The following is a 25,867-nucleotide window of genomic DNA, read 5'->3' on the forward strand; positions in this document are numbered from 1 at the left end:
TTGGGATGGGGGGAGCAAGTGCTCCCTACTCTCTGGGCCCTTCCCCAGGGAAGCCCACCCTGGCGGGCTCACCTTTGTAGAGCGGTGTCTCTCGGGACTTGTTGGAGATGTCAGGCTCAGCCCCAGCCTGGAGCAGAGATTGGAGGCAGTCCAGGTGTCCCCTGCACGTCGCCAGGTAAAGGGCCGTTTCCTCCTGCAAAGTGCGCTGGTCAATGACTGCCGGGTATGCTGGGGAGAACAGATGGGAAGTTCACAAAGGGGGAAGATACCCCCTCCTCCGCAACACAAAGGTAGCCCCAATTTCCGTCCAATTCCAATGACAGACCTGTGTAGCATCCACCTAAATTTACCACCCATCCTCTTAGCCCTGGATTCAGTCGCTTTCACAGGACTGTTTCAGCTTCCCAGTCGTATTAACTCAGCTCAGATGCCGCCTCCTCCGGGGAGCCTTCCCTGGTTGAGGCCCCTCCCTCTGTGAATGACCCTGTCCTTCCCTCGAACCCCCAGCAGCCATGGCCAGAAGGTCTCTCTCATACATCTGTGCCTGCCCTAGCGTGTGGTGGGCTATCTGTGGTTCCTGCTGCTTCACGACAGAGCAGAGGTAGCTCCTGTCTGCAGGTGCCACCCTTCTCATCTGGCTTGGGGGAAGCCAAAGCTCAGAGAGGAGGCATGATTTGCCCAGGTTCCCACAGCTGGGGTGGGGGGGATGGCCTTGGCGGGGCATAGGCACAGCTGTGGTGTTTTCCACACCAGATCAGCCCCTGGAACATTCTGGAACAAGCTGGCAGTGGGTCTCCCAAAAGAGTGAGCCCTCCCTCATTCCTTTTCTAGGAATTAGGCTCTCCTGTCCCAAGAGGCCTGGAGAGGTGACAGCAGGGTGGGTGGGGACAAGTCACTTCCTTCTCCCAGCTTGGGGTGATATAATCTTGCCTTGTACCCCGCCCTCTAAGAATCTGAGGGGCAAAGAACACAAAGCTCCAGAAGGAAGGAGTTGCTGCCCTCTGAGTCCTGTCGCGCCCCTCACTGTACCTGCCTGCCGCCTCACCTTGCTGCAGGGTCTTCAGGCAGCTCAGCTGGCCGTAGTAGGCCGCCTCGTGCAGCGGCAGCCAGCCTTCCTTGTTGGGCTCTGCAAGATTCTTCCCCGACTTGATCATGGCCTTCAAGGCCTCTTCATCACCTTCCTTGATGGCCTTCAGCACAGGGTCCACAGGCCTGTGACAGCAAGTGGCAGGTCACTCCTCGGGACCGAAGCAGGGCAGAGGTGGGGCGGGCCAGCCTCTCTCCCAGAGGGGAAGCAGGGCTACAGGTGGCCCCGGGGGCGATGCTAGCTGTGGGACCACGTGGTCCTGCTTGTCCCTGCTGGTCTGGAACAGGTGCACAGCCCCCCGCGGCCAGTGTCCTCCTCAATAAGGAAAATAATCCTTCCTAACCCATGTGGGTGTACCCTGGAACTCAGCCCCAACCTTGGCCCTGACCTTGGCCCCTCCAGCTTATCCGTCCATCAGCTATCCATCACTGCTTCCTCAGGCCTGTCAGCCTCAGCCTGCAGGCCCGGGTCAGCCTCTCGCTGCCTCTGATCGTAAGGCCTCCTGTAACCTCTGGCCTATACGTGTCCTTGAATGGCTACTTGACTGCTGTCTCCCCACTGGACTGTGAGTTCCAAGAAGAAGGGAACAGTGTCTTTATTTCTTTATTTTTCTTTCATCTCTTATGATTTCACTCTTAGGGCCCAGCTCAGTGTCTGGCCCATAATAGGTGCTCAAAAAATATTTGTTGAAAGAGAGAGAGACAGAGAGAGAGAGAGAAAAAGAAAGAAGAAAGAAAGAAAGAAAGAAAGAAAGAAAGAAAGAAAGAAAGAAAGAAAGAAAAAAATCATGGGTGAGAGGGAAAAATTCAGAACCTAGGATCCCCAGCAATTATTTCCACTCCTTCATTCCTTCTATTTCTCAAAAGATGGCCTCTCTCCTATTAGCATTTTGCTTGTTTCTTTGGGAGTTTTGAAAAATATCTTGCTCAAAACCTTCTTTGCAATAGCCTCCTTTGAGCATTTGGAGGACACACTGGCCTTTAAAAGCCACCGTGCGGGCTCTGATCCAGCCTTGCCAGTGTTCAGTCCCCCTGTGAACACCCATGGACCAGGGGTACTTTCATGCCTTTAGCTCCAAGCGGGCGCTCTGCAGGAAAAGACTGCAGAAATGGGGTGAAACACGGCAAGCTCACTCACTTCCACAGATGGAAACTGAGGGTCTCTTTTAGACAGAGCTCCTCGGTGGCCAAAAGAGAATTAGGGAACCCCTCGGTCCCTGCGGCTTTCATCTTCACCCCTAGATGCTTTAGCTGCTGAAGGACTTACATACTTGAAGGATTAATAAATTTGAATTCACAGTTTAAAACTTCTGAATATCAAATAAATAAATAAATAAATACATAAATAAATAAATAAATAAAACTTCTGAATATTGAAAAGATTCCGGGGCTCATGTGAATGATAACTTCTTTGCTACTTTGTTCATTCATGCACTGAGCTGCCTTCCCCCCCGCCTCCATCCTTGAATCAGTGAGGACCAGGACTGCTGTCATTCCCACATCTACTCCTGGCGAATGTTCTGCATGAGTGGTCCCATTTCCCAGATGGAGAAGGTGAGGCTGGAGGCAGGTCTCGCTCCCGGGGCTCTCACCCACGTCAGGGGCCAGGATAGGCTCGGAGGGTTTATCAGGCCAGCCCCTTTACCCTCCCAGCTGCTTCCTCCGTTGTGAGCGGCACTTCCTCCTGCCTCTCAGCCTCTCTGGTTATTAATAGCTTCAGAGCACAGATGCTGGTTAAGTTACAGACCCGCGAGCACCATGGGTAACTACCAGATAAGCCCTGAAGTCCCCATCAACGCCCTCACTACCACCTTGATGAGCTCTTCTCCCGAGCGGCCAGAGCAGCCCCCGCTGGTATCAGGAAAAGCCCCAGTGGGGTAGGTATCCCGTCTCCCCCAGAAGGTCTCCTGTGGGACCCCCGCTGAAGTGGAAGAGAGGAGGGCTGGCTGTTCCTGTGGACTGAGGGGTGCGCGGGGTCACGAGAACACTGCCAGGACCTGCCGCCCAGCCTGGGTCTGGTCCAGCTGTGGCACAAGGACCCTGAAGCTCTCGGACGCACCCGGGGCCGCTGCTCCCTGAGTTCAGCCAAAGCCCCGCCCCGAGGGCTGGGGAGGCTGCCGGGGGTGTCAGACCCTTGGAGACCAAGGAGCCGGACGGGACCCGGGAGGCCACTCTGTCCCCTGCATCCCTGTTTCACGGACAGGGGAGATTTAGAGACGGACAGCGATTCACAGGCAGCCACACAGGAGGGGGCAGCGGCGCAGAGACCAGAGCCTGGGGTCCCCCTTTTCAGACCCTCAGAATTTTACCCCCAGCACCAAGGAAGTGGGGGCGACAAGGTTTGAAAAGAGCTGGGAAGAGACGCAAAGCACTGGCCAGTTGCCTCCTTCTCTCTCTAACATAACTGGAGCAAGGAGATGGGGGTTCCTGAAGAGGGGGCCCCTTTTTTTGCTCTTAGCTGTTTCTGGAGTCCGTATGGGGGAGCCGGGAAGGGCAAGCACAGATCTCTTTTCCAAGGACGCACCTAGCCCAGCCTCCTTGGGCGAGGCAAACAGAACCCCTCCTGCAGCTTGGATTAATTCTGGATTTTACCACCTGGCATGGAGCAAATAAAAGCAATGAGGCAAAACAAAACCCATGGGTGTGAGCGTTGTGGATATGCCCCGTATCCCCAAGGTGACACACGGGGGAACTGAGGTACAGGGAAGGCATGGCTGACTCATCAGCTTCAGCCCCGAGCCCCTCTGGGCCTCTGGGATCCCGGGGCTGTCTCCCCAGGGGGCTGCTCCGTCACCTGGGACCCACTCCGGGGCATGGAGGGGTTAATCACAGACCTTGAGGAACTGAGTCTGTGAGCGCTGAGCCCAGCTCAGCAGGAGCAGCTGGGGCTCAAGGGGACACACCTGGGAGGTCCCTCCAGAACGCCCCCCTTCCTGGGCCCTGCGTGCCTGCGTCCCACTCCCCGCCCCCCACGAACCCTAGTTGGAAGGGTGAACTTGGAAGGTCTCGGGGGGCCGGGCCGGGGGGTCACTTACGCCAGCTGGGAGTTCTTGTATTTCTGCATGACCCCTTGGAACAGCCCCTTGGGGCCCGAGGCGGGCGGGTTCTCGGGAGGCACCGTCGACCTGGAGGGTGCAGGGCAGGAGTGAAAGAGGGAAAAATACTCTGCATATGAGAAGCGGGTCATGGCCGGAGGCAGGATCGGGGATGGAGGGCTAGCGAAGGGAGACCGAGACAGACACAGGGCTCAGAACCAAAGCAGATGGCCGGGTCCTCTCTGTGTGCTGGACACAGCTGCTGTGTCTCCGGATTATTTTTGGCCCTTGGAGGAAGCCCTGGGAGATTTAAATGACCATATAAGACAACAATGAGGTTAACCTCATCCCCACCCCCAGGCCCCCTCCCCAGCCAACCACGCGGGAGGCAGATACGAAGCAAGGTGACATTCTTCACCCGGGAGGATGTGAGAAGGGGTCAGCAGCAGGTCCCTGGATGAAAGGGGTTTAGCGTCCGGCCGGCCAGGCTGGGTCCCAACGGGGATGGGCAAGAGGGTCTTGGAGGTTGTGGGGGGACAGGGGAGCATAGCTGGGAAGCCAAACCAGGTCTGTACTCCCACCTCCACCTGGCCGGGTCCTGGTCAGAGGGGCCTGCCGTCCCAGAGGCAGGAACTGTAACAGTTCAGAAGTTAGAGCACAAGGCTGTCACGGCCGGGACGAGGAATCAGGATGACACGGGTTCAAATCTGGACTCTGGCACTTTCTGGCCACGTGACATCAGACAGGTTGAACTTTTCTGGGCTTTAGTTCCCTGCATGGCCCAGGGTAGGAAGACTGAAGAGGCTGGAGCCAGTGAGCTTAGCTGGGGTCTGGGCACAGGGGTGCGCAGCGCGTGTCCACCATTGACTGGATCGTTGTTTTGCTTCTATGACCCTGTTTCCCACCCCCTTGGGCTGTGGTAAGGACGGGAGGGGGTGAAAAGAGGTGTGGCGGTCACTCCACATATCAGACTGATGAGGGTGACCATGCAGATGGGACCACGCATCTGGCAGCTCGGGCCCTGGTGCCTTGGACACCCCTGCAGGCCTGCTGTCCTGGTGTCCTGTGCCCCTCGGGGTGCCCTGTGGAATGGAGGAGGACATCGCTACTGGGGACCAGCACCCTGGCGCTGCTTGGAGGGGCCAGAACCTGCAGGTTTTGTGGCTATGCTCAGCGAGGCCGAGTCGTGGGGAAGGGCTGAGTGGGCAGAGAGCAGGAAAGAACACCGACTGCTTTGCTTCAGCCACCTGGGGGCAGGGGGACCACCAGGTCACCATCCTTGGCATCGTGTCCTTGCCTTCCTCTGTCCCCCTCTCCGTCCCCTTGCTGCTAGCCACTGCCTCCTGAGCACCATGAGCCTGAACATGCCCTGCGTGGGCTCATTTGTTAGTCCTCTGGAGTGGGTGCCAGTGTCCCTGCCCTCTATAGTTGGGGACACTGAGGCCCCACGAGGTGGGTGGCCACGCTGGGCTCACATGGAGCTGCAGCTGGGAAGGGAGCAGAGCAGAGCACACTCTTGTCGGTCTGCAGAGCTCCTGATGCTGTCCCCTCCTCCACGGGCCTGGGGTCCTGCTGCCTCCTGGTACTCTTTCTGGCTTATCGAAGGCCTCCCCTCCGGCAGGCCCTGCACCTGTGAACAGGCCCCTGCCCTGCTTTGTGCCTCAGTTTACCCCTTTGCAGGGCGAGGAGGTAGGACCGGGGGGTTTTCATCGTTGCTGCTGTCACCGTGGAGCCTTTGTTGAAATGAGCTCACGTGAGAACTTTGCGTGTCAAACAGATTTAAGAGACCACATCCTGGGAAGGGGGTGCAAAGCCTGGCCCCAGCGAGGCCCCACTCCTCCACCCGGAAAGGGGAGCATGCTCGGGGTGGTGGAAGGCAGCCTCAGGCCAGGCTCAGCTCGCAGTCCCCACCCCGTGGTCTCGACGAAGCTCTGGGTCTCAGTCCTCACAGGACCCTGGGGTCCCGGCCACCCACACCATGGCCCATGTGTGTGGCCTCCTGTCACTTACTGTTTTTAGGATATTACTAGCAAGGTGATAAGCCCCTTAAAGCCCACCCCATCACCCTAAAACCAGGACTATCTCTGAGGGCAAAATAACAACAGCAAGACCAGGCCAGTGAGGCTGGTAGGGGTGGCAGCCATGGTGCGGGGATGTCCCTCCCGACTGTGCAGGGCATCGCCTCACTTGCATGCTGCCCAGCAGCTGGATGGAGGCAGGGGTTGTATTGTTCCAGCTTCGCAGAGGCAGAAGCAAACACCGAATTGCCCTATGCTAGCACCTGAGATGCAAATCAGTAGGACACTTTGGTTGATCCCCAAGATGTCTGAGGCCAACAGCCAGCCATAGGGCCACCAGGGAACGGGGGTAGAGAACAGGAGCTCCCCTGAGAGCCCTGCAGTTGGTGGTGAACTTGGCATTAGGGGCAGCCAGGGCGGGTGCCCAGAGCAGCTGAGTGCTGAGCCTGGGCCTGGAGGGGGAGCTAGTCCGGTCCAGGCTGTAGACCCCTCTTCCCCTCATCCCCCCAGCCTGAGCAGGGGATTCCCAGCAGAGAAAACCACCACGGCTGAGTCATCAGAGGTGAGAAGAACCTGGCAGGATGTGGGCACAGGTCATGCCCTGGAAGAGGCCCAGGTAGGGCCCTTGTCCTTCATGTGGGCGGGCAGATCGAGGGGGTCAGGGGTGCATCACTGTCACCCAGCTCCCCACAGCCCTGTCCTGGAGTCCCGCTGGCCCCTACTTCAGATGGTGAACGTGGGCAGTCCCCTCATTTCTCAGTGAGCTGCTGGCCCCTGGAAGGACAGACATTACATGGGGCTGGACCTGGCTGAAGATGGGAGGCAAGCAGGCCTCTCTCTCTCTTTTTTAATTAAAGATTTTATTTATTTATTTATGAGAGACAGAGGGAGAAGCAGGCTCCCTGTTGGGAGCTCAATGCAGGACTCCATCCCAGGACCCCGAGATCATGCCCTGAGCCCAAGGCAGACGCTCCACCACTGAGCCCCCCAGGCGTCCCAAGCAAGCCTCTTAATGGGGGATGAGAGCTAAGGGACACGAGTCTACCTCACGCTCGCCACCCTCTATTTGTCCTCTCCTCCGGTCCTCACACTAAGCCTACGTCAATACGGGTGACAGAGGACAGTGCCCGGCACACAGCAGGCGCTGGATACATTCAAATAAATGAAACAGAACAAACAAAAGCCTTCGAAAGGGTAACATCCCAACTGGTGATCTTGGTGTTGTGGGGTGCCGTGGCAGGACGTCAAATTCCAGGAGAAGCAGCCCTCAACCCTCCTGGGTAAAGAGAGGGAGAGCTCACGTGGTCTAGCCACCTCCACCCCTATTCCCACCGGTCTCTGAAATCAGCCTCCTACCCACGGGCCAATCCATTCTTTCTGGAGCAGCCAGAGAGGAGTCCCATGTAGAGGAGAACGTGAATTCCAAACTGCAGCAACTTCTGCTTCCCACCCATTGCCGAGATTTGTTGAGTGCTTGCTCTGTGTCCAGCCTTGTGACACGGGCACATGGCACAAAGCATCTCATTTCCTCCTCTGTGAGTCCACTTAGTGAAGGAGAGTTAATCCGGCTCCCTTTTGCAGAAGAGAAAACTGAGGCTCAGAGGTTTGCTTCCTCTAGCTCGCGTAGCGAACTCCTGTTCATCCTGCAAAGCCCACCTGCTCCACTAAGTGAGTCGATCCTCTCTGTGTCCCTCTGAAACTGAAGGCAGGCCTCCCTGCTGCGCCCTTCCTGCTGGGTCATTATGTACATCTGGGACCCCCGTTAGACTGCAAATTTGGGGAGGGGAGGGGTGAGGCCTGGTTCACACCCAGGTTATGAGAAGGCAGCTGGCACGTCGGAAAAGCGAGGTAGGTATGGGTGGCTTAATGTGAATTATTTGCAGCTGTGCACTCACCAACCCAAACAAGTTCCTACTCTGTGCTTTCTTCCTTTGTCTTCTTAGAAATATAACCTTAAAAAAATTCAGAAGTTTAAAGACTGGGAAGACCCAGCTTCCTGGGCCCACTCTGTCTGGTCCATCAACGTACCCCTTGGGCTCCCTGTTTCATGACTGCATGAACCCTACATCTCCTTGGGATGGGAAGCTGGGTCTGCCTTTCAGGGAGCCCTCAGTGTGAGGCCAAGCCTTGTTTCTGACTTCATCCCTTACATTGTGGTAGGAGAGAAGCAAATTGGAAGAAATGGCTTTAAAAGGGCACGTTCTGTTTTCTCCGGGTCGCTGATGTGGCTTTTATTTCTAGGATCCCCAAGGCTTGGTTGACCTTTATGTCCACAGCTGCCATTTTGGTCACGAGATGATAACAATAAGTTGTATTTGTAGAGCATTTTATTGGTTTCAAAAATGCATTTCTTTGCCTAAAAACATTTCTCGGGCACCTACAATGATCCAGGCTCTTTGCCAAGCACTGAGGTTGCAAAAGTGAGCAACATGTGCTCTCTGTCCCCGAAGAGGTCATATAGTATAGTTGGGGACGCTCTCAGGAGGCCAATAATGCCTCCCTTAGAGTGGCATGAAGGCTTGCCCACGAAACAGGCGGTCATGAGGTGGGCATTCCGGGGGCTCAGGGAGGAGGTGGGGGAGGCGGATTCAAGCTGTGGGAGGTGAGGAAGGCGCCAACATTTTACTTGCTTTGCAGACAACACTGCGAGTTGGGCTAGGCAAGGTTTCATGGTGAAGATAAGCCTGCGGTGCTCAGCAAGGCTCAGTAACTTGCCGAGGTCACACAGCCAGTAGGTGACAGCGGAAGGATTCGAACCTCCAAGCCCACTTCTCTTTCCGCTCTACTCTGCTGCCTCTTCATTCACTTTATTCACTCATTATCCGCTCACAGCGATTTGATGATGTCTGTGGGGGGCCGAGTGCTGTGTTCTAGACAGGAGGCTTCACAGGAAGGAAGATGGGTGAGGCCCTGTCCTCATGGTTAGAACAAATACATAGAAACTTCAAGTCGTAGTCAGGGTGATGAAGGAAACGTCAAGAGAGCAAGGAAGGGGGCGACCTGCGTGACCTGGGAGGGTGCTCAGGCGGGATTTGCTGAGGAGGTGATTTTCAATCCGCAACAGTGCTGGGGACATGTGTGATGTCGTGTTCCTAAACCTTGCTCCGGGTCTCTGGATGGAAACAAAGGATCCTACTGGGTCCTGTACTTTCTGAAAGGCCGTGACTGGGAATGTGAGCACGAGCTGGAGTGTTTCTTGTCCCCGGGGACCCTGAAGGTCTGTGGGTACGAGGAGGCTGCAATGAGACCCAAACCCACTTCAAAGTGGAGGAGGGAGAAGAGGCATTTGCAGTATGGGCAGAGCTGGGTACATGTCTGAACCTGGCTCTGTTCCTGGCCCTGCTGAGTTAGCGGGTGTGTAAGACGGGTACAGAATGTCCTCGTGGGATGCCTGCGTGGCTCAGTGGTTGAGCATCTGCCTTTGGCTCAGGGTGTGATCCCGGGGTCCTGGGATCGAGTCCTGCATCGGGCTCCCCACAAGGAGCCCGCTTCTCCCTCTGCCGGTGTCTCTGTCCCTCTCTCTGAATAAATAAACAAAAGCTAAAAAACAAAAATGTCCTCGTTTCGTGGCTTCTGTAAGGGTTAACTGAATGGCTGTGTGCTGGCCACATGGGAAACACTCAGGGTGCATCTGGGGGAAGAAGGATTGGCTTCCCCAGCAGGACCCAAGCCTGCCCTTCTTCCAGAGACAGAAGGGAAGGACTGAATCTGGGAGGTTTTAGCTCCCATCCACAGTGAGCGGATGCAGGCTGAACCCCGTCCCCTACATTACTTGTGCCTGGAATTTAGGTAAGGGTTGCATGACCCTGGGTAAGTCATTTCCCTTCTCTGTGAGCCTTTTTCTCAGGAGGCTGGATCAGCGTTTGTGTCCCATGGTGGGTCTCTGCTTCCTTACCCACCGGAGAAAGGAGGAGATCAGGACCCGGACCCCATGAGCCAACTCAGTGCTAACATTTTTGAGTGTCCCCAGAACTCCACAGAAAGCTCCCACACTGAGGAGAAGGCTGCAGATGCCCCGGGGGTGGGGGGATGCCCTTCTTTCTATCTGATCCCCTCCTGAGAAAGAGGAACTTGTGGTCTGGCGTGGGCTGAACCAGCCGGAACAGGAACCAGGGCCTCCCAGAGCACCGGCCACGAAGAGTCCTTGCTCTGAGTCCTCGCTTCTGTTTCTCAGGCTGGGTTCCAGAATGGGACCCCCTTGGGGCCAACTCCGTAATCTGGAGTCTTCCTACTTCCTCCAGCCGCCCAAGGAGGCCGCCTGCCTTGCCCTTTAGAAGGGGCTCCTCAGGGATGCCTCGATGGCTCAGTGGTTGAGCATCTGCCTTCGACTCATGTCATGATCCTGGGGCCCTGGAATTGAGTCCTGTGTCGGGCTCCCCATGGGGAGCCTGCTTCTCCCTCTGCCTGTGTCTCTGTCTCTCTCTCTCTGTGTCTCTCATGAATAAATAAATAAAATCTTTTAAAAAAATAAAAAGAAGGGGCTCCTCAGTGTGGGGCATTCCAGATATTTGCATCATCTGCCTGGCAGAGGAGGTCAAGCCTTAGTGAGAGCCAAAGTCACTTGGGGAGCGCCTGGTGGGTATCATCAGGGGACAGGGCTGGGATGTACCACCACCCACTTCATCCCTGCCAGCTGGGACTGGACATTGGAGATGGTCTATCTCTTGTTGCCAGGAGAGTTTAAGAGACTTGCCCAAGGCCTCAAAGCAATCAGCTGGCTGCTGGAGACAATGAGATTTTTTTTTTAAGCCGCCCCCAGTACCCAACCAAGAGCTGGAACTCACAACCCCAAGAACCTCACACTCCACTGGCTGAGTCAGCCAGGTACCCCTGGAGACAATGAGATTTGAGGCATGTCCCACGGCCACACAACACCATCATTTCAGCAATGCCCACCCCTTAGCCCACCCACCCCCACATACATACCTGACTTGGACTTAGCGCTGAACAAAAGCATTTTTAAATTTATATATTTCCTTTCTAAGAGCACGTTAAGATCCAATGCGTAATGGCCTCTCTGGCTTCCACCTCCTACAAAGGAGGTACCCTCTGGGTCTGTGCTGTCTAGTATGGTAGCCACTGGCCACGTGTGGCTAGAGAGCCGTTGGGATGCACCTAGTCTGAATTGAGATGTTCTGCGAGTGCAAGACACGCACTGGCTTCCAAAGACTTGATTTGACAAAAAGAACATAAAATCCTCATTCATAATTTTTATATTGATGACATGTGGAAAATGAGAATAGTTGAGACCTAAATTACTTTCACCTGTTGGTCTTTACTTTTTAGTGTGGCTGTTAGGATACTCAAACTTGCACATATGGAACTCCAGGTATGGCCTGCATCCCATCTTTAGGGGCGCAACACAGGGCTGCCCTAGGTGGCCCTGCCACTGGGAGGATGAGGTCATGCTGAGACAGGGGAGCCAGAGCAAGGAGGTAGGGTGGCTTGCCTGGGCAGATGTCACCTGCTTCTCAGACATGTTTTCCCAGGGAGGCTGCTAGATAGGATTGAGAGCTCTGCTTGGACTCAGAACATCAGCTCCACCGCATTCAAACATAAAGCCAGTGGTACAAAGCAAAGCCGTGGGTGATGCAACCCGATTGTTTCCATCTCTGCAACACCATCTACTAGCTGTGCGATTTGGGACTAGCTCCTAGCCCTGAGCTTTTGTTTCCTTGTCTATAAAATGGGAATATAGCATAGAGGTTGCTGGAAGGTCTTCGAGAGGGTTAAACAAGATGAAGCGAGTAGAGCACCTACCGCGGTGCTTGGCCCTCCAAAGCTCAGATGGTTTGGATAAGAAATGTAAGTCATTAAGGTGTAAACACGCACCCTTACAGACCAGGAGACTCTGGTCTTGGATGAACAGTGTTCAGGATCTACATCTCACAGGTGTCCTAGTTGGCCTCTCCTTGCTCACCTGGTCCACGGGTAGAAATGGGCAGGTTGGCGGTTGACACATGTGGACGCAGTGGCCTCAGCTGTGGTCGGGCCCCAAGTCTTGTCAGCCAGGCTCTGCTCAATGGCCATCTGGACCAGCTCATCCTCGCTCAGGCTGCTATACAGGCTGTATTCCTCATGCCCAATGGCACGCTGTCTGCCCCGAGCACTGATCTCTGTGGTCATCCTCTTCTGCCTCCCACCTCGGCCACCAGAAGAGGCACTCCGTGGGGGTGGGAGGGTGGGGGGCGAGGAAGCGGCAAATCAGAAGGCCCTGCAAGGAGATCAAAACCATCTTGGTCACTAACAGTTTTGTAAGGGAGTTAGGTTTACCATCAGGGAAGACTGTGCTTTCCTCTGGCAAGTTCACAATCAATTTTTATCCATTCATTTTTGTCATTTGATCCATCCAAATACCTATTTATCTACACATCTATCCATCCACTCGTCTACTCATCAATCCATACCCATCTCTCTCACCCTCCATCCAGTTATTCACCCATCTGTCCGTTTATTCATTCTCCCTTGTGTCCATCTGTCTACCCATCCACTCAATCACCCATCCACATTTGTCCATTTATCCAATGACCTGATCATCCATCCATCCAACCCCTGATCTATCTGCCCATTTACCTGTCCATTTATCCATCCACCCTCCCATCCTTCCACTCATACCTCTAACCACCCAACTAACCATCTGCTCATCCACCATTCCTTTTGCCATTCCAGATAGCTTGTCTACACATGTGTTCACGCTTCATTAACTGAGAAATTACCTACTGAACACTACTATGTGTCAGGCACTCCTCTAAACACTGGTGATACAATAATGATGCCAAAGGACAAAAATCCATGTCTTCGTGGCGCTTACACAACAATGCTTACATTCCTTTTTCCAGTCATCCAGCAACATCCTATTCTAGCGTTTCTCCTCATCTCTGTGCTGTGCTAGGGCTAAGAATGTAGAGATAAATCAGACACGAGCCCGCTGCTTCAGTTTGCACGATCTACTTAAAATCACTTGTTAAAGTAATTTGCCATGTTAATAATGCCAAAGACTCCCTTCTTTAAAAAAAAATTTGCCTCAGGGAGAAATGAACTTTGGTTGAATCCACTGATTTTAGGAAATGAGGTAAACTCAACTAAGCCTGGTTTTTGTTTTGACTGGCTGACATGCACTGTGACTGTAGGTCAATGGTTCTTAGCCCTAGCAGGACATTAGAACCACATGAGGCCATTAAAAAAATACCCAAAATACCAGTGCTATAATTTGGTTTGTTTGGCAAATTTTCACCCCCCATTCCTTGGAGGCAGGGTATCCTCCACTCCCTTTCCCATTGAGATTGGGCTTAGCCATGTGACTTTCTCTGGCCAGTGAAGGAGGTTGGGGGCACGATAAAGCAGCCCCCTGATATGTGCTTGTGCAGTGAGGCTTGCTCTTCTGCATCGCCAGGATAAGAGCTCCCCACTGGAACCACTGGGCCCCAGAGTGAACCGACCTGGGGCAGCCTGAGCCCAACCTGCACAGAGGAGCCCCACCTGGCAGACCGTGCAACCTGAAGCCTACGTCAGCACCCCCGCAGTGACCTGCAGACCCAAATCATGACAATAAATGCTTATTTGGGGTGCTTTGCTACACAGTACCCTTGTGGCTCTAGTTAACCTGTGCCCAAAACGCTAGGCCAGGCACTTCACAGAGGATACCCAAATGGCCAACAACCAAATGTGAGGATGCTTGACTTTTTAACCGTTTAGGAGGACACTCCAATTAAGATCCCAATATGACACCACTGTGTGTCTACTCAGCAGATTGGTTCAAGTGGAGGGGCGCCTGTGTGGCTCAGTCAGCTAAGCGTCCGATCTGACTACTGATTTTGGCTCAGGTCATGGCCTTGGGATCCTGAGATCGAGCCCCAAGTCTGGTTCCTGGCTGGGCGTAGAGCCTGCTTGAGATTCTCTCTCACCCTCTCTTTCTGACCCTGCCTCCATCTGTACTTGCTCTCGGGGGGGAAAAAAAATAAAAGAATGGCTCAAGTGGAAAAGACAAGGAATAGCAAGTGTTGGGGAGGATGTGAAACAACTGGAAGACTCACTACCACTGGTAGGAATGTCAAATGGTACAACCACCTTGGAAAATTGATGGCATTTGCTAGAGCTGAACAAACACATCCCATGACCCTAAAGTTCCACTCAGCCCCGTGGCCAAGAGAACCATGTACATGTATTCACCATAAGATGAGTTCGAAAACATTTCATAGCAGTGCTAGTCATTATAAAACCACGTGGAAACTACCCACATGTCTATCAACGTTTGAATGGATTCCTACGTTGTGGTATAGTCACATGACAGATAGTATGCACCAGGGAAACAGACAAACCAGCACTGCTCCCAGGATGCATCTCACACACCAGAGTGAGCAAAAGAAGTCAGGTAATAAGGAGCATACACACATGATTCAATTCATATAAAGTTCCAGAACAGGCAGGTGAAGCTAAGGGGGTAGGAGTCAGACCTTAGGTGGCTGCTAACTGGGAGGGGACATGAGGGAGACTTCTGGGGAGCCAGTCATGCTGTATTTCCTGATCTAAGTGGTTACACGATTGGTTGGCTCCCTTTGTAAGGAACGTGGTTAGGTATGATTTGTACACTCCTCCATGAGCGCTTTACACTGCAATAACACACCTATTTAAGAAGTAGGAGCGCCTGGCTGGCTCAGGCAGTAGAGCAAGTGACTCTTGATCTCGGGGTTGTGAGTTCAAGCCCCACGTTCAGTGTGGAGCCTACTTAGAGATAATAATTTAAAAATTAAAAATAATAATTAAAAAGTACATAAAATAGATTCTAAAGGGTATTGGTGCTTGGACCCGCTCTCAGACCCATGAAGTCAGAGTCTCTGGGAGTGTGGCCCAGCCTACTACAGCTCTTTGAAAAGCTCCGCAGGTGCCTGGAAACCACCACTTTGAGGAGGATCAATCATAAAGCAGGAGTAGAGGTGGGACACCTGTTGTGTGAGGATGGGGCAAGGGGTAGGACCTGACACCTGGCTAAGTTCTTGGTAGATATTTTTCTAATTCTGGTAACAGCCCTAAGAGTGGCAACTCTTGCTCCATAAGGCACCAGCCAAGTTATTATTAAGCAGATCTGGGCTTTCCAAACACGGCCAGAGGAGGCTGCAGGTCTGAAGACAGCGGATCAGCAGCATGGGGCGTCTGGGACTGGTGATTCTGTGCCCTGCCTGTGCCCAGGCTGGCTCAGGCCTGAACTTCCTCCTGCCCCCCTCAGCCGAGGCCTCCATGCGATGTCCCAGCCCCATCCAGCCTCCGTCCCCTCTGTGCCCCACACCGCAGACCTTACCAAGGCCCTCCTCTGCCTGCGCCCGTTGTCTGGACCCGCCGGCCCTTTGAATCTGGTTCTCACTCTTGCTTCACCCTCTGCCCCCGCACACCTGATCTTCCAGGTAAGACGAAGGCACACCTTTCCCCCAACCCACCTGGAGCTCCCACCTCAGTGCCCTTGCTTGTCCTATGCCAGCCTGTCTCCTTCCTTTCGACACTCTCAGAATCCTTTCTCATTCCCCAACGCCCAGAGCAAGTGTATCCTCTTCCAGAACATCTTCCAAGAAGTGTTCTGCTGCTACAACTTCTCCCTCTGGGCTGTGGTCAGTAGTTCATATGTGCACTTGACCCTGGGTCCTCTTCCTAAGGCGTAGGGAGGCAAATACCTGGTTAAAGTTTACCACAACCCCTGGATCCCCCACCCAACAGCCAAAGACAGTGGAACCTGGCTTTGTTCAGGCAAGACTGTGTCCTCTCCCATGGACCAATCATGATTGTTCCGAACCCATTGGAACAATCTCACCCCTTTGGTCAGTGACTAGTTTAGGGTGGTTATATAACCTAGTTTTGTCCAAAAGGCACATAAAGAAAATTCTGCTGGGGCCTCCTAGAAACAACTGTCCTTTTCCTAATAAAAGAGAGAGCAGTGAAGAAAATAAGTCCTTGCCTACACCCCTGCTTCGTACTTGGAGGACTTGATGCTTGGCGCAGGGGAACAGTGCTGGTACAATGAGTCTGACAGAGTGAATGGTAGGTCCTCGGGGTCTTTCATCGTATTGTTGATCTGCTGAACCAGAGCTGGTCCACTGACCGTGGCCTGCTTGTTAGGCAGAGACCGAAGATCCTTCTGGTTTTCTGATATATGTGGTCAAAATCATCTTAACACATGATTCTCGGGTCTGGTCAAGAATCTTGAGAACGTATCATGTCTGTCAGAAGTGCTGGTGTCCAGTGCCTGGCCTGGCATTATGGTGCCCCCCTCTGAGGGCATCTGTTCCAGGTCAGGGGGTGGGGGGGGCAAAAGGGGAAGAGCACTGGAGAGAGGCAGAGACCTGGGTTATAGTGTCCACGTTGATGCTAGAGTGCTGTGTGACCTTGGTCAAGTCCATACTCCTCTCTGGGCCTCAAGTTGTCCTATTGCAAAAAGAGATTTGGGGTTTCCAAGTGCTCTTCTAGTTCTTTAGCTTCTGTAACTCAGTGAGGCATTTGGTTCATCTTTGTGCTATAAAACCTCAAACTCTCTGTTCCCGAGGGTCCCCTATAGCCACCTTAACAGGTCTACCACATGCAGACACGGGAGAATAAGGAACCAGGTGGGAGTAGAAGGATCTCAGATCTAGATGTCAGGAGCCCAAGGTCTAGTTTCAATTTGCAACTTACTAGCTATGTGACCTTGGTTAAATCATTTCCCCTTGTTGGGCCTTAGTTCCTTTATCAGTAAAAATGGGAATGAGACAACCCACATCACCATGTTGCAGAAGCCATATGTGCCCTGAGGCAGTGGCTGGATAGGAGGTAAAGCAAGCATTTGACAGGAACCCCTCCTGCCCCTCACCCCCAGGCAGCCCTTGGCCCTGCAGGCTGGCATGGGCTGATCCGAGGCATAAGGACAGCACTGGCTACCCCCTTCCCTGACCAGATGCCTGTGGACGGAGCCTTAACAGTAAATCTCCTACAATTCCAGACTCAGCAGGCCCTGCCCCACGGGTCTGAGGGCATCCAGAGACTTTCCTGCTTGTCAGCCATTTCATGGCATGGCCCTGACAACAGCTCTAGAAGGTAGGATGGTTTTCTGTTGAATTGACATTAATTCTTCTACACCTCCGCTCCCTCTGAGAGGACCTGATGCCCCTATGTGATTGCTTCCATTTTATAGATGAGGCAGTTAGGGTTGGAGGAGGGGAAGGGAAAGGTTTGCACATGGACAGAGAGCTGGAAAGCTGGGATTTGGAACCCCAGGGCTCCTTCTGGGAATTCCAGGAAAACAATCCAAGCAACTGGCCCACACCTGGGCTCTGAGCGGGCAGGGGTACCATTGCCATCCTCAGCCAGCCCGGCCACCTGGCCTGCACCTGTGCACCGAGCCCCCATTCGGCTCTTGACCAACCCGGAGGAAGGTGCATACAGACAGGTGAGGGAGGGAGATGACCTTAGAGAGACCTTGAAGGAGAGGGTCTCTGCCTTGGAGAGGGTGAACTATCCCTCCCTGCCGTGAGACCAGGCATCTCTTGCTTTTCCCACTGAGATCCTCGGCCACTGAGGGTGAGGGTCCTTGGGTGAGTCGTGAATCTTCAGTTCCCACATGTGCAAAATGGAGACACCAGTAGGTAGAATCAAGGACTCAGGCGTGCCCAGGGTGAGCTCCAGGTCCGACCAGTAGTATGTGATACGAGGGGCCTCCCCATCACTGGGCCAGTACAATCGCAGGCGGGCACACCTGCCAAGGACACAGGGGCCCATCTCCTGCGGGGGTGGCTGGGGCTGTCTGGTCGCAGCCCAAGGGGCAGTTCTAAAGCAGCCTGTGGGGTCAGCTTGACCAAGTTCAAGTCCCAGCTTTACGGGTTATTCACTCTGTGATCTGGAGAATCTCAGATTGTCCATCTATGAAGTGGACATAGTGAGGTTGCCTTTGTCATGTCAGAGGGAGGGGCGGTATCCTGGGCGATGCCCTGTCCTTCCTTCGGCCTCAGTTCCCTCCTCTGCACGCTCTGCACGCTGCCTAGCTTGATTTCTGAGGCCTCTGCCTGGGGCTGGGCCACCTTCTAGGCCAGAGTCCTGGAGAGAGGCCAGCAGTCCCTAGGGACCCTTTAGGAGGCTGAAGGGGATAAAAAAAAAAATCCTTTCCCAGAGAAAGCAGGAGGCCGGTGGCTGTGCCCAGGCAAGCGGGAGGCCTGCAGAGGGAGCAGAGTTCAAGGGCAGCCAGTCCAAGGCCTGCTTGGAATGGGGAGACCAGGGCCACCCCTAGGGCCTCTGGGGGCTCCACCATTACCTCCTTTGCAGTGTTGCAAGCATTGACTCCAGTGAATCATCCCTCCAGGGGGTCTCTGTAAAATGGGATGACAGTGACTGCGACAGTTCCTTGAGTTAGCTCGGGCGAAGCACACAGAGCAGTACTGGGTCTATCCAGAGTCAATGCTCCTTTAAGCTGGGCCTCAGTTTCTACATCTGTGAAATGGCCATAGAAAACATGGGCCCTTTGAGGGCTGTGCCGAGGATTAGCATTGGAAAAGTGGTCCTTCCTCCCCCTACTGCCTGGTTCCTTCCCTCCCCACGGGTCCTGGCCAGCTGACAGCCAGGGTCTGCCTGGAAGACGGCAGTGGGGCCAGGCTCCTGTGCATGGGTGGGGTCTCCAGGGCTCTCTGGGGGCTGCAGGGGGACAAGTGGCTCCCAGACGTCTTATGGGAAAACTGATGGTGGGGGCATGGCTGGGAGGGCAAGAGGCAAGGAGAAGTGACGGCCGTCCTCCGGCACACCGGGCTCCCCCTTAGCCAGGGACCTGGGTCGAGACAGTGAGCCTGGACGAGCCCCTTCCTGTCCTCAGGCTGTGTGTGGACGGAGCGCTGCTCATCCCCTTTCCCATCCCTCTTGCCTGTCACCTGGCTAGTCATTCTTCCAGATGCAGTTCCAGCATCTCCTTCACCAGGAAGCCTCCTTGATCTGATGTCTGAGGCCTGCTCTGGGCCTATCTCCCCCCGCCCCCCCCCCCCCCCCCCCACCACACACACACAGAATCCAGAAACTTCTAAGTTGCAGGACTGTGTCGCAATCTGTGTCATGAGCCCAGGATACAACCCAAGGCCCCTACACAGTAGATGTATATTAAATGCTGAATGAATGAATGAGTGAATGAGTGAGCGAATGAATGAATGTCAAAGCTTGGAAGCACAGCTGTTATGGAGAAGATCACCATGCCGGGCAGGTGGTGTAGCCTCTGGTGTCCCACTGGCTGGGTCTGACCCTGGCTCTGCCCCCTACCGGCTGTGCCTCACTTGGCGCATCTGTAAAATGGGGATGGGAAGATAATGCAGCCCGTGGGACTGTCGCCAGCTGAATGAGGTAACACATTCACAGTGGAGAACAGCCCTCGGCACGTGGCCAGTGGCCCATGACAGTCAGCTAATGTCATGCAACAGCTCTCAAGATACTGTGATTCTCTGCTCTGAGTTACTCCTGCTGGGACCGTCCTTGGACCCCGCTCCCAGCCTCCCAGCCTCCCAGCCTCCCAGCCTCCCAGCCTCCCAGCCTCCCAGCCTCCCAGCCGGCGGTTTCCCAGGAGGCTCCCTCCTCACGGGTTTGGATTCCCCTACATTCTCCTCCGTTTGAAAAGAGAGGCAGCAACAGCAAGCTGGCCTTCTCTTGCCGGCTGGGCTCAGGAGGTGAAGCCGTGGCTGGGGGTCCCCAGCCTGTCCTGGGGGGGTGACCTGGGACCCCAAAGACCCCTCTGAGCAGGGGCCAGGAATGGGGTCAGCGCTGGGAGGGAAGGAGGGAGTGAAGGAGGGGGAGGGTGGGAGGGGTCTCCAGGTGTTCCCCAAACCAGCCTGGGTGCAGGATGGCTTCTGCCCCCTAATGCCACACCTCTGCTCCCCGGGGCCTCCCTCCCCCTCCTCTCTTCCTGCTCATGCCTCCTGCTGTCCTAGGGGCTTGCAAGGAGTGACAACCCATCGTGCACTGTCCTCTCAGTCCCAGGCTTGAATTATACATTGGGGGGGGGGGCGCCTACGAATGATAGTAGTGGGTGTTCAGTGACACTTAGTTCATTTACCAGCTCCGGGCATGCAGTAGGTGCCACGGAAGTACTCCAGGTAGGGTCCACGTGGGTCTCTCAGGTGTGGGAGGGGAGTGTGGACCATTCAGCTTAGCTCTTACATGATGCACTGCTGTTCGGACCCATCTATCACCATAGGTCCCAAGGGGTGTTTGCCGAACACCACACACCGCCTTCCCTCGTGAACATTTATGGACTCACATGCGTTGTTAGTTTGAGGCACGAGATAAATCTTCGGTAGGGGTTTTGGTCCCATTCTACAGATGAGGAAACTGAGCCATACCAGGGAAAAACTGACAAGGAGGAGACTAGGGGCTGCCTCTGACTTGATCCCTGTCCTCACACCATATAACCGACAGCAGAGTCCTGGGCTGATTCTGTGGGTTTGAGGAAGGGCCCGAGTCCCACTGAAGGCTTGACCCTCCTCCTCGCAAAGTCCAGTATGTTTCTGTCAAAACTTCTCTCTAGGATCTGCCGTTCCCCCAGGCTGCAGAGGGGCCTTAGAAAATCTATGGAAACACTTCCAGCTGGAGAGCTCGTGGCTGTGAACCATTTAAAATGTTCTCTCCCCTTCCTGGGTCTTACTGTTTTAAGATCCCAACCATAAAAACGTCTGACACTTGTGGTCTTTTTCCTGCACTGCACCATTTGACCCTCTCAGTACTGGCGGGGCTGGGGTAGGACTCTTCCCATTGTGCAGATGGAAAGACTGAGTTGCAATTGGCTTGGTGGGTTGAGAATGGGCCTCTGCCCGTTTTCATCAGACCCTCTGACGCACATATTCAGGGCAGTGGCCAGGGGTCGCTTACTCCGGAGAAGAGGTGAGCAGCCTCGGGGAGATGAGGAGTGGGATCCAGACCACCTTGCTTGGGCCCCAGGAGGGGCTCAGGTCAAAGCCCCAGGGTAGGTTTTTGCAGTGGGGCAGTGCTGCAGGCCTCCCAGCTGCTGGGAGTCTGGCCCTTTTGTTCAGGCTCTAAAGATTCGAAGAAGCCCCTCCCAGCTCTGCTAATCCCAGACCCTTTGATGCCTGCTTACAAGCTCCTGGCTTCCCCCAGGCCAGGACTTTCAGGCTTCCCAGGTTGGGCCAGGATTGCTGGGAGTTACTGAGGGCAACTGCTCCGGGCAGCAGTCCTCAGCCACCCCCACCCCCCAATACAGGCACTCTCCCCATTGTATGGAGGGGAACCTGAGGCCCCAGGGAGATGTCTGCACTGGCTCAGGGTCACCCAGTTGGGAGGTGAGGACGGAGATTTGAACCTGTCCAAAGCTGGCTGTGCTCCCCCTCGGCCCATGCCCCCGGACTCTGCGCATGGGATGGGTCAGGGGCGCCTGGGACTGCATCTGTAGTGGAGGTGAATACCCCCTGCTGACCTGAATCTCTGAATCGTGCATCGCTCCCAGGGACCCTGGCAGCGAGTCTCTAGGTAGTTGATGTGTTGGCATACACTGAAGGAGCCACCCAAAACAGGAGAGAGGGTGAGGAGGAGGGAGGTAGGAAAAACAAGGGGAAAAAATCTTTCTTCTGTTTTTTTTTTTTTTTTTTTAATGTGGAAAAACACTCTTTCCCAGGGAGACACGTCAATCCCACGCAGGCCCAAAGGTCTGCGATCTGAGGCATTGCCTTGAGCAGCTGCTCCGAGAGGCATCAACGAATACTTCTATTTTATTGCTTTGGGCCTCAAGTGATTGAAACTCCAGGTCTGGGTGCCTCAGCCTCCCAAATGGAGGGTTCTCACCTGCCCAGCCCGCCCCTCCACACCCCTCCTGACCCTCTCCCTGTCCTTCCCCTGCTGTAGCCAGGCCCATCAACAGGGCTTGGCCACATACTGGTTGAGGTGCCGGATTCCAGGTCCCAGTTTCTGCCTAGGGCTCGCTGAATGCCAGGGGGCCATCTGTGGGGGCAGCCTGGGGGATGCGTGAGGAGGGGCGGGGCATCTGGTGCAGGTCTGAGCCTTTGCTCCTTTCCCTGGGCACCAGGACAGGTGGGTTCTGGAAGCTCCAGCTCCAGGCTGCAAAGTGGGAAGGTTTAGCAGGACAAGGAGAGTCCTTCCAGCCTGGCTCCTCTCACCTGGGCCCAACCTCAGGACTGGCTGGAAATCTCTGAATTGGGATCACACCAACAGCTTTCTCTTTTCTGTTTTTTCCCCCTGTCTCCTGCCTTGATTTCCATCTTTTTCTCCTCCTCTCTTTTTCCAACCCTCTGCTTTGTGTCCCTTTCTTTAAAAAAATCAGGCAAATTAGGAGTCAGTTCACTTTTATATCAACACCACTTCTCCAGAACATTTCCCTCAGCTGCAGCACTCGTAAGGGCCTCACTGATATTCCCGGGCATTAATTAGTCCAAAGAAGGGGTTAAGGATAATAAGAAAAACCAGGCCTGTGACCACCACCTCCTCTGGGCAGCCTGACCCCCCTGCAGCTCAGACGTGGAAGGACATTGGGCGGGTCCAGAGATATTTTTGTGCCTCCTTTGGGAAAACTCTCTTGGATAGATCTAGCCTGTCCACAATATGCGGGGACCTTATGATACCCTGACTGTGCCAGGGACAGGTCTGTTTACTGCTGGGCTGGGCCCCAAGGGGGCCATGGCCTTGAGTGTGGACGCTGGAGGCCAAGAGGCCAGGATCTGATCCCCAACTCCCAACACCTCCTAGCTGTCTGGCTCCAGGCAAGACCCTGAACCTCTCAGAAACTCAGTTTTCACATCTGGAAAGTGGGAGTAACGATCACGGCTAACTCAGGATGCCCTTGAGAAGAGTCCACGAGAGCAACTGCCTGAAGCACGGGGCCAGTGCCTGCCTCACAGTCACTGCTCGATGAATGCTCACGGGGACTGATGGCCACGTTATGAATTGTAAGGTCCCCGGGGGCAGAGTATCCCAGGACTCACAGCCGGGTCTGTTTGTGCAAGAGTGGATGATGCAAACAAGAACAGCGCCAGGCGGGGGCCGCTGCCAGCTCCCAGGGGAGGCCGAGCTGTAAACAGGCCTGCCACCAGCTGTCGGGACCCATCCAACTGTTTTGGAAGTGACTGGAGCATCTGCCACTGGCTGCTGGCTGTGCTCTGCCCCCGGCCTCCGCTGCAGAGGGCAGGGAGTGTGGTTGCTCTGCTGGCCCCAGCTGCCTCTGCCTGTGCCCTGGGGCTCTCTCCACCCCTGTCTCACACCCCAGCTTTCCCTTATGTGAGGAGAGCTGTGCTGTCCTTCCTGCACAGTGGGGGTAGGGGGTTGGGGTGGGGGTGGGAGGCTTGGCCTCCCCACGCCTCATGTCTCCATCCTTTGCCTGGTTCTCTTCCCCCACCCCCTTCCAGGCCATTCCCCTGGTTTCCGAGGAGCCACCTGAAGTCAGATCCCACCTGCACCACCTGAAGTCAGATCCCACCTGCACCCCCTTTGCTCAAAAACAATCCAAAAGTGTTCCATCCTCTTGCCTGGCCTGGTGGGAGCTGCATCTCCCTCTGGCTTCCCTCCTCTCCCTGCCAGTTTTGCCCCCACTTCTCAGCCTCATGACCCTTTGTTATAGCCACTGTGCGTTTTCCACTGTCACCCCAGATCCACCCTGACTGCTGACCTTTGCCCAAGCTGCCCTTCCACCTGGAGGGCCCTTTCTCTGCCACTCCGCCTGGGGACATCCACCCAGCTTTTCAAAAGCTATCTCCTCCCTGGATATGTCCTCATGCACTCTCTGTCTCTCTGTCTCTTTCTCTCTCTCTCTCTCACACACACACACACACACACACACACGCACACACACGCACACATGCGCACAGTGGCTGGTCTCCCATCCGGGCCCTCCCGAAGCGCATTGTTACATAACATTGTCTCTCATTCTTTACATTGCGTCACAGTCTCTGCAGACTAATTTCCTCCCCTGAGCCCCAAACAGTTGCAGGTACAGCTCACCATGCACCTGGCTGCTCTCGCCCCACAAAACTGCGCACGCAGACGCACTCCAGAAACGCCGCAGCACATTGATGGCCACGTGCATAAACCTAGCTCCCTATTCACCTGACCTAAGAGCCTTCCTGAAACTCACCTGTCCCCCTCAGATACTGCCCAAGGCCCACGGAACCCGCAAGAGCTCCACTGCTAAACCCGACCCGTTTCCATGTTTAGAAGTGCACAGCGGGTGATATTCTGAGCCGAGCGTCCTCCAGGAGAATGCATAAGTGCGTGCGTACCGGCTGATTCTCTGTCCCCCCAGGTCCAAAGTGGAAGTCCCCAGCATGCTTCATAACCCAAGAGACAGGAGAGACAGAGAGAGAGAGAGAGAGAGAGAGAGGTGCAGGCAAGTAGTCTTGACAATGAGTCACAGACAAGCAGTGCAGTGGTTAAGTCCCAGCCAAACAATCTTTCTCGAAGTCCGTGGAAGAAAGTTGAAAGCATGCATTACCTGTTAGGCTCTGAAACAGGGGCACACAGTTCAGGGGTACTAAAAAGGGTTTTCTTGAGGGTGTCTGAACTCAGAACATGCTCCCTGAGTTTTCCTTCTGCCCTGGCCCTGAGGCTCCTGGCTCCTCTGCCAGGCAGTTCTGAAATGCTTTCCTTTGAAGCAGGGAGTTTATTTCGGGCCCACCGCATGACCAGCGATGGCGAGCCAAACTATAAGATGTTGTGCATCTCGGATGTCCTGTTTGGAGATCGCCCGGGGGAGGCCGCCCGCCGCCCGCAGCCCCTCCACGGTGCGTCAATTAGGGACCTCGCGGCAGAGAGCATCTCGGAGCACGGCCCTCACGTGACGTCCTCATCTGTGATCCTTGACACGGAGGCCATATATGGGTATGTTTCTGGAACTCCCCGGGAGGGAGCGAGAGAGGAGAGAGATGGGAGGGAGAGAGACACAGAGAGGGGGAGGGAGGGTGGGCCGCCAGAGCTGGGAGCCCAGGAGACAGAGCGGGGGATGCTGGGGCGCAGGAGAAGCAGGGTGCGAAGAGGTGATGGAGAGGGAGAAGGAAGGGCAGAGGTGCAGGAGGGGTGGGCGTCGGGCATGCATGCGAGAGGAGAGAAGAAGAGATCATGGGGGAAAAGAGGGCAGCAAGGGGAGAGGGACCCTGGGATTATCCCAGGATGGAAAGGGGAGCGTGGGAACGCAGAGACAGAAGAGGGAGGCCAGGGGAAGGTGGGGGGGGGGGGGCAGGGAGGCAGGGGATGGACAGGAGGAGAGGGAAGGAGCCGGAGCCCAGTGTGTCTGGGTTGGGAGTAAGCAGCTTGGGCAGACCCCTGCTGAGCGTGCCCCCCCCCCCCCAGAGCCTGCTTGGAGGTTCAGGGATGCCAGGGATGCTAGGGTGGGGCTGCGCTGCAAAAGGCAAGGCAACAGATACGCAGACAGACAAACCAGCACGTGCACAAGCCCTGGCAGCCGCACCGGCGGAGGGAAGCCTTCCTCCAGGGCCAGGGAAGAAAGCCCCTGTTTCCGGAATAGATCGAATGGCACAAAATGTCACGGGCACAGACAACACCCGCAGACACACTCACTGGGCATCCAGGATGCTCCTGGCACGCTGCCGGACACTTGCAGCCCCACAGGCTGGGGTGAGGGAGGGGGCTGGGAATGCCACCTTGTCTGTTCTTCCAAATGGAAAATAATTTCCATTTTAAAAGCCCATTCCCCGTGGAGGGTATTGGGTTTATGATCCCATAGCGTGATTTCTTATCAAGCCCAACTCAGGAGAGCCTTGGGATGCCTTT

General features: G+C 54.9%; 1 protein-coding gene across 2 annotated transcripts in view; it reads right to left on the reverse strand.

Annotated features, from left to right (window-relative positions):
- The window catches only part of ASB2 (ankyrin repeat and SOCS box containing 2), a 44,192-nt gene extending 18,620 nt beyond the window's left edge, over positions 1-25,572 (reverse strand). The window contains exons 1-5 of one of the 2 annotated variants that reach the window (XM_072762218.1): positions 24,573-25,572; positions 12,060-12,353; positions 4,122-4,211; positions 1,046-1,212; positions 73-228 (exon numbers count right to left, since the gene is read on the reverse strand). In XM_072762218.1, the coding sequence (XP_072618319.1) occupies positions 73-228; positions 1,046-1,212; positions 4,122-4,211; positions 12,060-12,265 (619 nt within the window). In that variant the 5' untranslated portion in view covers positions 12,266-12,353; positions 24,573-25,572. The remainder of the gene's footprint in view (positions 1-72; positions 229-1,045; positions 1,213-4,121; positions 4,212-12,059; positions 12,354-24,572) is intronic. The other variant, XM_072762220.1, reaches the window with a different exon arrangement.
- Positions 25,573-25,867: the final 295 nt, after the last annotated feature.

Source organism: Vulpes vulpes, chromosome 6 (genome assembly GCF_048418805.1).
Source record: "Vulpes vulpes isolate BD-2025 chromosome 6, VulVul3, whole genome shotgun sequence".
Lineage (NCBI taxonomy): Eukaryota > Metazoa > Chordata > Mammalia > Carnivora > Canidae > Vulpes > Vulpes vulpes.